At 44.3% G+C, this 12,541-nt stretch overlaps 1 protein-coding gene across 1 annotated transcript in view; it reads right to left on the bottom strand.

Annotated features, from left to right (window-relative positions):
• ITIH5 (inter-alpha-trypsin inhibitor heavy chain family, member 5) overlaps window positions 1-12,541 on the bottom strand; it is a 47,358-nt gene that overhangs the window by 15,328 nt on the left and 19,489 nt on the right. Inside the window, exons 6-7 of the mRNA XM_010001278.1 lie at window positions 11,194-11,363; window positions 10,723-10,839 (exon numbers count right to left, since the gene is read on the bottom strand). Of these exons, the coding sequence (XP_009999580.1) occupies window positions 10,723-10,839; window positions 11,194-11,363 (287 nt within the window). The remainder of the gene's footprint in view (window positions 1-10,722; window positions 10,840-11,193; window positions 11,364-12,541) is intronic.

Here is a 12,541-nt window from a genome sequence, read left to right as displayed (position 1 = left end):
CCTGGATTCTGGCATCTCTATCATGTGCTTCCCCTTGCAACTTCAATTAAAAAAAACCTTTTAATTTCTGATATAAATATATACATATATATATACACACAAGCCTATGTACAACTCTGTGTGTGTATGTTTTTACTCCAAAGCAAACAGCATGAGGGAGGCAATATAGTTAATTCTCCTGTAGCTTTTACCTCATCCTTCGAGAGAAATGAAGGGTGGGATTCAGCTTTCTCAAATCTCTCATCAGACAACTGGGCATTGCATCTATTCCCTCTCCAGGCAGGGGAAGACACCTCCAGAGAGTTATTCATCCCATCTGTTCTGGATAAGTTTTAGGATGGGCTGAGTCATTGTCTGGAAGTGCTGTCTCCTAATGTTGCCTCCAAGAGGCTGAGTAGTTCAACTATAGAGAAGGTGAGACTCACCTCATGACCTAATCCTGCCCAGTCCTGAGCATTATAGTGCTCTCTGGAGCCAAAAGGAGCTGAACTGGCTTTCCCCCTCTCCTAGAGCACTCTGAATTGCCTGGCTCATCCTATGTGTTTCCAGCTCTGCTCCCAGCCCAGGAGGACCTCCAAGTTTATCCTGGATACTGCAGTCCTCATGGTGTTGCAACACACACTTTGCTACCAATATCCCTCACCCATAAATGGGCTGCGAGAGAGACGTGACTTCCCTCTGGAGAGCTGGAGGTGACTCAAGAGCTGGCATGCAAAAGCCACTTTAAATAAGAAGATGAAATTCTTAAATACTCAGCTATGACTGAGTGCTCTTGGTGCCCAGCCCTCTCCTCCAGTCTCCACCAGCCCCCAGGCAAGGATTTGCAAAGCTTTTCGTGCAGAGAGTGCCTGGCAGTAGCTTCAGGCAGACACCGCAGCAGGTTTTGAGTTCTGGCCTTGTAAGGCCACAGCTGGAACTTCTCCTGGCTCCAAGGAGCCAAGAGCTGAGGCTGCCATGGGATTCCCAAGCTGCTCATGGGGTCTTGCACTTCCACTCCAGCCTGGCCCAGTGAGTCATTGCACTGAAATGCCAAAGGCACTTTCTTACAAAGCAGAAAATTAACCACTTCTTTCCTGGCAAGGGCCAGATCAATCTCCTTAGCTGTGCATAAGACACTGATTCATTTTAGGAATAAATTTGGCACAGATCCAACGCACTTGAACTAAGGAAACCCAGTTTAAAGGTCCAGTGGCCTTGCGCCAGGTGCTGTAAGGAGAAACACCTCCCCCAGTGTGTTTGTCTGGGTTAATGCATTTTTGTGTGGAGGGTGGAGCATGGATTGAAGGAGAGGATGTCAGGAAGTAGCAATATAGAACAGCTGGAACAAAACAAAACCACACCACACGTTTTTGCTGGTTGAGAATGGCATGTCACTGCCAGGGACAACTGTTAAATGAGGATATAAAACAGGATAACTCGCTGGAGAAGATTCCTTCATTTCCCCCAAATTAGTATGGATGAAATTGAGCTGAAAAGCAGAGACTGAATTGCCACCCCAGTGCATTTGGGTCAAAAAGCTGTGTTGGTGAATGAGTTGACAGCACAGCTGGAACCCACCTGGAGCACAACTTGAAACAGCCCCCTCTAGGGCTACAAAATACCAGTCCCCAGGCCTACAGCTGAACAGGTGGCATGACCATGGCTGCCAGGGAGCGATCAAAGGTTTTGTCTGTGCTTAAGAAATTATGAGAAGCTGAAAATGGGGTCACAGTGTCTAAGTAACCCATATGCAGAGAGTGTCTGCTCAAGTCTACGAGGTTGGAGACAAACCAGCTCCCAGCCACTGCTCCGCTCTCTGTTGTCACCTCCTTACCTATGCCTAGACATGCAAAACAACTGCTGCTCTTCTGGTTCACCGTGCTAAGGGCCCTGCAACACAACCAATATGACTCAAGGCTGTGAGCACCAATAATAGCAGGAAAGAGAACTCCCTCAACTACACTCCAATTCAGCTGTGACTTATCACCTTTGTCACTGGCCCTTGGGGCTGGTTCTGACAGACCCCGCTTGGTTTTAACACTCGTGGAGCAAAGCATGGGAAGAGACACACTCCCATGGGAGAGCTGAGAGCCTTCAGCCCTTTCTTGGGTCATAGAGCTGCCTCAGAGACATCTGGGATGATGTCAGACCATCTGGGCACCTTTTAGGAGGAATTTGAGTCCTGGTGACATTTCTCCCACAGTCCCTTGGTTGTTTGAGGAGCAGGGTGAGGGCGAAGCCAGGCTACCCTGAAAGCTGTGCAGTTCAAAGGGAGACAATGTGTGGTTGTTAGATGCTGTGGCACTGCCAGACATTGGCCCTGCTATGAAGCAAGGGGGAATTCAAGCACCTCATTATAATGCATGTCCCAAGCCCACGTATTCACACTTTCCATTGCCTAGGAGCACTTGTAAGTGCTTCATCCTCGGCCCACATCCTCTGTGCTAGTGTCATGTCAGCTCATTAAAAAAATCAATCAAAAGACTTTCCAGTTCAGTATAGACAGTGGATCCATAACTCAGCCTCTCTTGGAAACAGCTCCAGAGGGAGCCCTCCCAGCACTCACCCCACCAGCACCTCTGAGGTCACTTGGCAATCCTTGGCTGCACCCTGCACGCCCAAACACAGCTGGCATCTGCCCTCCCAGGGGCTGGGCAGTGAGACAGCCCCTTTCCAGCTTCAGCCAGCACCAGAAAACTGCGTGGGCTCAAGATCAGTCAGTCTAAAGAGCATGGCTAGCAGGGAGGAAAGCACTTGCAACCAAAGCCTTTGGAAAGGAGTACATAGCAGTTGAAAGCACTGCACAAAGACTGCCTGCAGACATGGGACCATCTGCAACTGTATAATGAGGGATGCCATCATTAGAAGACAAAAAATTTCAGTAGCCTTTGTCCTTCCAAAGACCCTTTGAAGGTCCTTATTTGACAAGAAAGGAGCTAAGGCACAAGATGTAAGTCCAGAGGGAATTAGGAACCCACAGGTTGGTCTAGTAACTTGTCTGAGAGTGGAACAGTGCAGAAAAGGGATCAGAAACCAGATCTACATCAAGTAGGAGAAAAGTACAAGTAAAGATGTTTGGCAAAACACTGCAAGGAAGCACAGAGAGAAACAAAAAACAACAACCACCACAAAAAAAAAATCCTACACAAACAGAATTCCCCCCTCCCTTCAATATCCTCTGCTTTGGTTTGTACCTTTCCCTTTCCAAACACACACAGGCAGCTGATGAAAAGCTCCAGAAATGGCTTTTCAGAGCTACAGCAGCAATACCTGGTCAGTTCTGCTCACAGTCTGTCAGAGAGCTTGTCAATTCAGGAAAGGCTGGCACCAGTTGCACCTGAATGGTGTTGTCAAGGTCAGACAAGGTACTGCCATAGGCTTGGTTTGGGATCCAGTAGCCAAGGGACAGGCAGTGTGAGCTCCACTGCTGTTTTACAGGAAGGAAGGAGCTAAGGTACAGAGAAAGCAAAGGTTTGGGCAGTGTCATGACTGCTGAGGTTGGAAGTCATATCTTGTGAGTTTTGCTTTCCTCTATGGCCCCATTTCCTTTCTGCCCATATAACATAGGTCAATTATGACCACATAACCCTGCCAGCTGCCAGCAACAGGGACTTTTATATCAAAAATGAGTTTTAACCCAAAAGTGTTTCCTCGGAATTTTTTTTTTTTACCTCCTTCATCCCCCTCTTAGGGAGGACAATCTGCCCTTTCTTCCTCTGCAGAGAGCTGTGCAGGTCAGGGACTGCAGCTCAGCCTCTCCCTGTCAATGTATCTTTGTGCTTTCTTCCCAGCAGACACTGGTGCTGTAACTAAGCAAAACTCCTTCACAATTCTGGACAACAAGTGTTTTGTTTTAAACTAACTCTGCCCTGTGATGGAAGAGTGTTTGGTTGTAGAGCTCTGGACAATAAAGATCTGTCTCCAGTCCATGGTCCAGTCTCTCTCCACTGAACATCATGGATCTCTTGCTAATAACTTTGACATTGCTGACTCCCTATATGGCCTTAGAAAAAGTTGCTTTGTAGTTTCCCTGGCTGCAAAATAAATTCTCCATCATTTAGAGCAACTGTTTCTATTGCCTTTTTTGAAAAAAAAAAAAAAAAATAATTTTCATTTAACATTGAGTAAATCACTTAGCTCCACATTCTTTCAGAGCTTTTAAGCACTGGATTTTTGCTCAGTGGAAGATAAAACTGTCTTCAAAGGTGTGGACAAGCTTAGCTATCAGTTGGGGTAACATACTTCTGCATGGTGAGGATAAATTCATGAAAAACTGCAAGATCATCTGATTTCTCAAGAACTGGAGTTTCATGTGCACAAAGGGCAGACTAGATGCTCAAACTTTGCAATCTCACTGCAGTGTTGAGGGTATAAACAAATACCTGTACTGAGTTTTAAGTAGGCAAGTTCTTATCAGCACCAGGCCTGGTTACTTCAAGTCCTTATCAACAGTGTGGTATGGATTACACTTGGACCAGTAAACATTTCTGCACAGTAAGTCAAAGGGAAAAGTTTAAAGGCTGCCTCACACTGAAATAACCCCACTGGAAATAACGGGGCTACCCAGGCAGACAGCCAGACTGACCCAACAGAGTATGAAGGCCACATTCTTATCTTGTGCCCAGCTCATTTCAAGTGGGATCACATCCCATAACTTGCCAGTCAGACACTCAAGCTCCTACCCTGTCAGCATGACAAACAATTTCCATGGAGCTAGCAGCAAAAAGGTCAACACCAAGGGAAGTGGCCTAAGCTCTCAATGCAGAGCTTGACTTCTCTCCCCCTGCTCATCCTCAGAAGATGGAGTTAGTCCCAGCACATGAAAACTGTTCCAACCACTTGACACTCTTATTCTCTGTCACACAGATCAGCTGCTGACAGAGTGTTGGGAATAGTTGATGTGCCCAAGAGGCTGTCTACAACACATCCCTGGATTTCAGGAAATCATTAGCTGCTAAGTTATGCAGCAGGTGTTGGGCTGAGACACAAGTTTCTGTGCTCTTCAGGTTGATTAGCCTCCACTCTGCATCAGGCAGCCACTCTCTCACAGTGGCTCAGCAGTCAGCAGCCTGCCAGGTCTGCAGCTTTCTAGCCCCCTCTCAGAACATCTTACCTGTGTGTGTAGCCTGAGAGGAGAGATGTTTCCTCTCCATGGAGGAAGTATCTGTGCTGTTTCAGCAAGGAGACAGTGCCATTTCTACTCAGGGAGGAGGAACTATTTCTCCATGAAAAGGAGTGCTGAATTTCCACAGAGATGATACATGTTATCCTTCTGCAGAGGCTATGACTCTCTACCCACCTCCTCTCAATGCCCTGGCCTTTTTTTCCTTGAATTGTCACAAATTGTCACCTCTTACTTTAGATGCAACATCCCCATTTTCATACCCAGTGAGTGAGCAATGGTTGGTGAAGATGGTTGGAGCAAAGACCCAGCACTTCTCAGGTTTAACATTAATAACATAAGAGCACTGGAATGATCTTTAAAAAAAGCAGACATGCCTGTTTTCCCACCTGAGAGTGGCCCTTGGTGACTTCATACAGCAATATAACATGGAAGACCTCACTCCAGCAGGCTTCTGCACAAGATCCCACAAGCACTTCTGAGCTTCAACTGCTCTTCAGTTAGAAACACACCATCCCAGTTGAGCAATATGTAGCACACACCCCATATCAGGGTGAAGGGGTATTCCCTTGGAAATAGCAGTGTTGTTGCAAGCAGTGTTATACTAATAACTTAAGTCTTGGCAAAGATCAGGTGTCTTTTAGACTTGGGGGATCTTGTACAACCATAAGCCCAGCCGTGAGTTTGCCAGCTAAACAGACAAGACTCTGCAAAGAGACAAGCACAGACAAAGAAAATAACCTACCTAAGTACATGTAACACATCTATGATAAAAACATGAAGAGAAGCCAGGTCTGGCTTCCAGGTGTTGCTCCAGCAATTAAAAATCCAGAATTCCAGCTTAGGAAAGACTGTAACAGAAACCCAAATCTACAGCTTCACAGACTTGGATGTGTTTGCCAGGACCTTGAGCATCCTAATAGTTTTTCACGGCTCTGACCAGCCCCACCGGGGGTCTCCACCCACACTCCTGTCCATTTAAGTTCCAGTCTGAGCCTTTAGTCACACTAAGTCTCAAACTAAGAGCTATGTTGTATCTGTCCCTACCTCTATTGCAGCTGTGCCTGATCCTAGATCTCAATGACTCTGCACTATGGACTGAATTTCCAGTTTGATTTATCCCCTTTCTTTTCACTATGGACTTGTCTGGCATTTACTGGGCTGTGTCTGCCCCTTCAGTAGCACTTGTTTTCAGTTCATCCTTTGATGAATTCAGTAAAGGTCCTATTCAAAGCCTTCATGGGTTTCAGTTCAAACCTCAGCAACATTTCTATGACAAACTCTGCATTTGCCTTTGTATCCTATTTACGCTGAACCCATTTAAGGGGCTTGCCTGTTATTGGCAGGCTGGGCTCTTCCTGGGTAGTTCTGTCTCTATTTCTACTGTCTCAGCATGAAGCAAATCAGCTGGGAGAATGTTGGCTATTAGACCTGAGACCAGAAACATATGCTCTCTTGTCCTGAACATGTGAGGGTATCTCATTCTCAAGGTTTCTTGTTTCTCTGTAGGACCTTGTAAGTATTTATAAATTTTAGGGTTTGGGGAAGGCAGATGATTTTGCTGCATTACAGATACTTGCACCTTTCCTGGGGGCTGAGTAATTAAGGTCTATATAGATAAGGTCTTCTTTACTGTAGTGGTTCCCATATTCCATATTCACATCTACAGAGAAGACTGAGATGAGCAGCTGTTGTGAATTTCCAAGTGGGAGGCAGCTGCATGAAGTTGTCAGTGCTGGAGACACTGCAAACAGCTCTTCATTTACTCAGGCTGTTGTTTTCCAAGAGCAATGGAAAAACTGACAAATCTTTCCTCTTCACAGTAGCTTTAAACTCATTAAAGGCTGTAATTACAATTAACATTTTTTCCAAAGTCCCCTGGTGGTTTAAGGTAGCTCTCCTGGGCAGCAGCTATGAGTTGGGCCAGTAGTCAACCAGCAGAAGTCAGTGGAGTTTGAAGTGAGAACATCAAGTGTTCAGGTCCTTGTCTGCTCTCTCACCACCCTGAAACTACTCAGAGGACTCTCTCTGCTGAGGCACAGAGGTTTAGGGAAATGTGAATATAAGGCCCTCGGGCCCTTAGAAGGGCTCAGACAGTGTGGGTCACAGATCAAGGGTACCTACAGCTTCCTTGGGTGGTGCAGGCAAATCACCTAAAGCATTTGCAAACACTCAGCAGGTCCCAGCTTCAGCTCAGTTCCTCCTAGTGCAATTAACCTCAAAGAGAATTACAGCCTGGCACACTAGCATTGGCAAGTTGCCAGGCCTGCGGTGTAGCCAACTGTTAAACTGAGTGTGTGGGCATTTATTGCCTGTGGGAAAGGTAAGGTGAAATGAATCTGGGGTGAAAGAATAGGTTTTACCACATGTCTGCAAAACATCTGCAAATCCATCCTCTTGTGGTCACATTCAGAGCTTGGAACGTGCTTGTTCTCCAACACTGAATCCTTTTCAACCACATTTAGTAAAGCTGGGGATAATCATTGTAATGAGAAGGTGATGAATCTATAACTGGCCCTACTTTCTCCTGGTTATACCAATATAAAGATGTTAAAAATGCTATGTTCCCCTTCACCTCTAAAGCCAAAGGTATCACAAAAATCAGCAGGTCAGATTGCTCAAAGGGCAGATAATTTTGCATCCCAATAAACTTTGAAGATATAAAGGTTTGTAGCAAGAGGACAAGGAGTGATGGATTAAACCTGAAAGAGGGGAGATTTAGGTTAGGCATTAGGAGTAAATTATTTAGGGTGAGAGTGGTGAGACACTGGCACAGGTTGCCCAGGGAAGTGTTCAAGGCCAGGTATGATGGGGCTTGGAGCAACCTGATTTACTGGGAGATGTCTCTGTCACTGCAAGGGGTTTTGAACTAGATTATCTTTAAGGTCCCTTCCAGCCCAAACCATTCTATGATATAACCTGTTCCCCAGGCTTTCTGGATCCTGTTAAAAACAACTACTGCACACATATTTTACTGCCTTTTTGCAAATGAAAGATCAAAGCTCATGAGGACAAAATCAGTATTTTCCATGCCAGTGGGATAGCAGTAATGATGTGCAAAGTCTTGAAATTTTTTATCATGATGCTCAAGAGTTTTCTCTTCCTGACTTCTGTGCTACAAGTTGAATATCACAAAAGTCCAAATCCTCAGTTGAGATGAACTACTGTAACATAGATGAGTCTGCTAGTCATTACCAGAATTCAAAGGCTGTGAAAACTGCAAGAGGAATGAGTATGTATGTTAGCTAATCTCCCCCACAAAGCTCGTGTGTCTTGGTGATGTGAGGGAAATGTCTCAGGGATCTTAATCATTTGATTAAAGCTGATCAACCAGTCTCATGAGATGTGTTTGCAACTAGGTCTGGACATCTTGTTGCTTCAAAGACTGAGATATCTTAGGAATATTGGTTTTCATGTAGGAAAAGGAAAACCTTGGGAGAGGAAGAGAAGAAATTACTTACAATGAGATTGTGGGAACTGCAGGACACATGAAATCCTGACCCTATTTGAGTCACTTTGACATTAATGTCATGAAAGCCTATGAATTAAGAGTTATTACAGAAAAGGGTACACAGCTTATGTCTCTCATCCATGCTTATATAACCCTAAAAACTGTCCTTTGTCATAAATACCACAGCTGACCTACAAGACTGACTGTATTTTTAGCTGGTCTTGCATGTGACTCAGGAGATAGAAATGAGGAAAGGCAGTCCCATGGGAATTTCTAGCTCTCTACACACCACCATAGATCACCACAGCTGCAAGAGTCCAAGAGAAAAGAAGGAGGCATTTCCTCTGCTCAGATGTATCCTTCCATCAGGGGACGTGTCTTTAATTTAATAAACATCTTAATAATAACAACAGTTGGGGTAAAAAGGCCACTGAGCAAACATGAGTCATGGCTGTAGCTGATCATGCTTTCTTATTGTACCAAAGGACTACTACTCAGAGAGACCTAGATTTTGGTCTCTACTTGACTAATCTGTGTGGGGAGGTTATGATTGAGGTTGTAATTCCATGAAGTTTTATTTTCTGGAGCAGTTGAAATCAGAGGAAGATGGTTGCCTCCTGCACACAGCATTCCTTCATGACATACCAATGGTTCTCCATATATGAGATAACGAGGTAGAAAATTGGGTACACCCTTGACAAATGTTCTGGCTAGACACTTTCACTTCAGGCTTAAGAGGTACCTATTGGTAGCTAATTAGCCTGAGGTTCGTGTCTGTTTAGCAACAGGAGCTGGCTGGGCTATGATGTAGATCTTTAAGGGTTAATCCCTGGCCATGTTTTTTCTAGTAAGTATGTAAAAAAGAAACACTAATACCTCAGGAGGAGAATAAAAGCTTTCACAGTACAAGGTTCATCTGCTGACCCAAGACACTACTTGTGCAACTCACACTAGCACCAAAGCCCTTCAGAATCTTAATCTCCCTGGTTCAGCCCTGGATTGCTGCCCCTCTGCTTTCAGCATCCAGAGCTGGGTGGGTTTGTGCAGGATCTGTTTTTCTGCAAGGCAAGGCAGACATTTTTCAGCAGGATAACAGAGTTCTGTCCACAGGACTTTGTGGAGATTCAAAGGCATCTTCACTCAAGACCTTGTTCAGCATAGTACTAAGGATGTTTGTAAACAGCTCTCTCTTTGCTACTCCAGTCACCAGGACCTACCTTTCTAGCCTGAGTGTAGACCTGAGATACATCTGTCAAATCATTCAGAACAGAATTGAAGTCTTAATCCATCCCTGCTTCTAGTTTAGATTGACAATATTGTGTTGAGAGAGTGTATTTCCCCAGGAACAGTCTACTTCAAGTTTAGACTGATAGCATTACTGAGAGAAAGAGCAAATTCTCCCAGGCACAGTGACCTTCCAGAACAACTACTTGGCTCTTGAACTGGAGATGTTTTCCACCTGTCCAGCTTAGAGAACTGAAGAAGCAAAAACTCCAGGCACCAGATCGAACCCTGCATGTCAAAGGTCAATTTTAAGCATTGATGATGTGCCCTTCAGCTTGGTATATTGGCTCGTGTTAAGATCTGTGCCCTGGAGTCTGAGATCTGTGCCAAAAGACTCAGATTCTCCAGTAGGACAAATTAATTTTTCTTTCAACAGAACCCATTGACTCACATGTCACTATGGGTTTTGCCAAGGTAATTTAAATACGACAATATCTTCTGTCTGCTGTTAAGCTGGACAGAATGGTCTGGTGGGAATTGCTGGGATTTCTCCCCAGATTTCTCCCTCTCTCTGCCTCTCTTTAAACTGCTCAGAACCAAATTGCCTGGGACAATCCTATCTGCAGCATTCTAGCTCAGTTGTGAAAGCACCAATCCTTTCTACAGAGTGATGAAGTCCTCTGCAGTTCTTATTCCCATCCTATTCCCACTAACATGATAATTTCTCATTAAAGATAAATCATCTTGCCTTGAGGATTTTTCAGAGCCTCCTCTCACCTCAGACAGCAAACAGAACAACCCATCTGGAGAGACAAAGCCTGAACCAAGCTCTCTTCAACATCACAGCCAACCATATACTATATATATGAGTATATATATAACCACATAAACCAAGCTCTCTTCAACATCACAGCCAACCAGTCTATAATAAATGCAAGAACCTCACCTGTTTCAGTTTTGTTCCCACCATGGAAGCACTGCTGTCAAGCACAAATATAACGTTCTTTGGCAATGGAGGCAGATCTGTGGGGGCAAAGTAGTGCACGAAATACCCATTAAGGATCTGTGGAAAAGCAAAGAAGTCAGGAATCAAATGCAGATCATGATGCAATGTTCCAAATAACATTTGGGGATATATGGTTGAGCACACCTAATCCTGCTTTCAGTGCCTGTGTCAGCATTGGAATATAGGCACTTGGGGAACTGGTCTTGTATTCAGACACATGGAGCCAGTATACTGAGAAACTGAAAAACAGACACAAGAAAGTGCCAGCCAACTACCTGGTATAGTCCTTACAAGATAGAGAAATAGCCTTAACTTTGAAAACATTTTCTGAGATTTTTGGAGCATGCACGACAATTGAACCATCTCAGGTATGGTTAATAAAACAGAAAATATGAGTTATGTGCACAGTACCTGAACATCCCCAACACTCAGCTCTCTCTTGACATCATATCTAATTATGAAGTCTCCCAAAATTCCATTTCGGGCGATCCTTGTTTGCTCGACAACACTGGGATTGAATGTAACTTTAGCTAAGGTTTTGGTGTGTCCAACTACAGTAGAAGGAGGTGGAGAAACATCACCTGTTGAGATAAACCCCCAATATTACAAGTTTTTCCCATTGTCTTACAAATGTCCAAGCACAGCACACATTGTATTGCCATAGTGTCAGGTCAACCAGCACAATTACATACTGATATTAAAGTCTCAGGAGTGGTAAAATAAGATCTCCCTTTAATTCTAAACTGAACCAAACATTGTGATGCTATCAGGGATATAAATGTTTAGACAAAATTCCTGTGCTTCCTTCTGTTTGGAGGTCACTGGACTCTAAGGCCAAATATTCTCCATATGACTGTTAATTCCTTTCTGTAAATAACCAACACACCTCAGACATATGTGTGGTATTCATTCCAGCCAACTCTAGACATCTAGAATAGAGAACCTACACCTGAGATCCTGCCAGCCAATGCAAGTATGATTCATTTGACCTGTCTGAACATTTTCTCTAGGATTAGATGAATAATACTGCAAATTTCTTCATATTGATTAGTAAAAGTTCTTGAGGTGACTTGTTCAGATGCACTGTAGGCATGTGAAGTGGGATTGGTCTGACTAATTGATCACTTGATCTGACAAGTGTCTTATGTGTAATGTCTACAAATGAACATGTTTTCTTAGCTACCTTTATGTTCAGCAAAGAATTCTCAATTTCAGTCTTACTGAGACAAAATCCAACACTTGCTGGTGCAGTCATGCAAACTACATCCCCAAGATGTAGCTCAGCCTGATTGCTGAGAGTCCTTCCTGAGCCAATGAAGAGAGATGCGTCTTTCAGAGGGCATCTCAAAAAAAGACAATAATTTTTATGAGTCAACCTGAAAGAACCTCTGCTTCATAGAATCACAGAATCTTAGGGGTTGGAAGGGACCTCAAAAGATAATCCAGTCCACCCCCCCTGCCAGAGCAGGGTCACCCAGAGCACATCACACAGGAACTTGTCCAGATGGGTTTTGAATGTCTCCAGTGAAGGAGACTCCACAGCCTCTCTGGGCAGCCTGTCCAGTGCTCTGTCACTGTCACAGGAAAAAAGTTTTTTCTGATGTTTACATGGAACCTCCTATGTTCCAGTTTGCACCCATTGCCCCTTGTCCTATCACTGGTCATCACTTAGAAGAGCCTGGCTCTGTCCTCCTGACACTCACCCTTTACATATTTATAAACATTGATGTGGTCACCCCTCAGTCTCCTCTTCTCCAAG

The sequence above is a fragment of the Chaetura pelagica genome, unplaced genomic scaffold (genome assembly GCF_000747805.2).
Source record: "Chaetura pelagica isolate M959 unplaced genomic scaffold, ChaPel_1.0 scaffold66, whole genome shotgun sequence".
NCBI classification, from domain to species: domain Eukaryota; kingdom Metazoa; phylum Chordata; class Aves; order Apodiformes; family Apodidae; genus Chaetura; species Chaetura pelagica.
The sequence above is the reverse complement of the archived record's forward strand: the minus strand, read 5'-3'. Positions and strand labels throughout refer to the sequence as shown.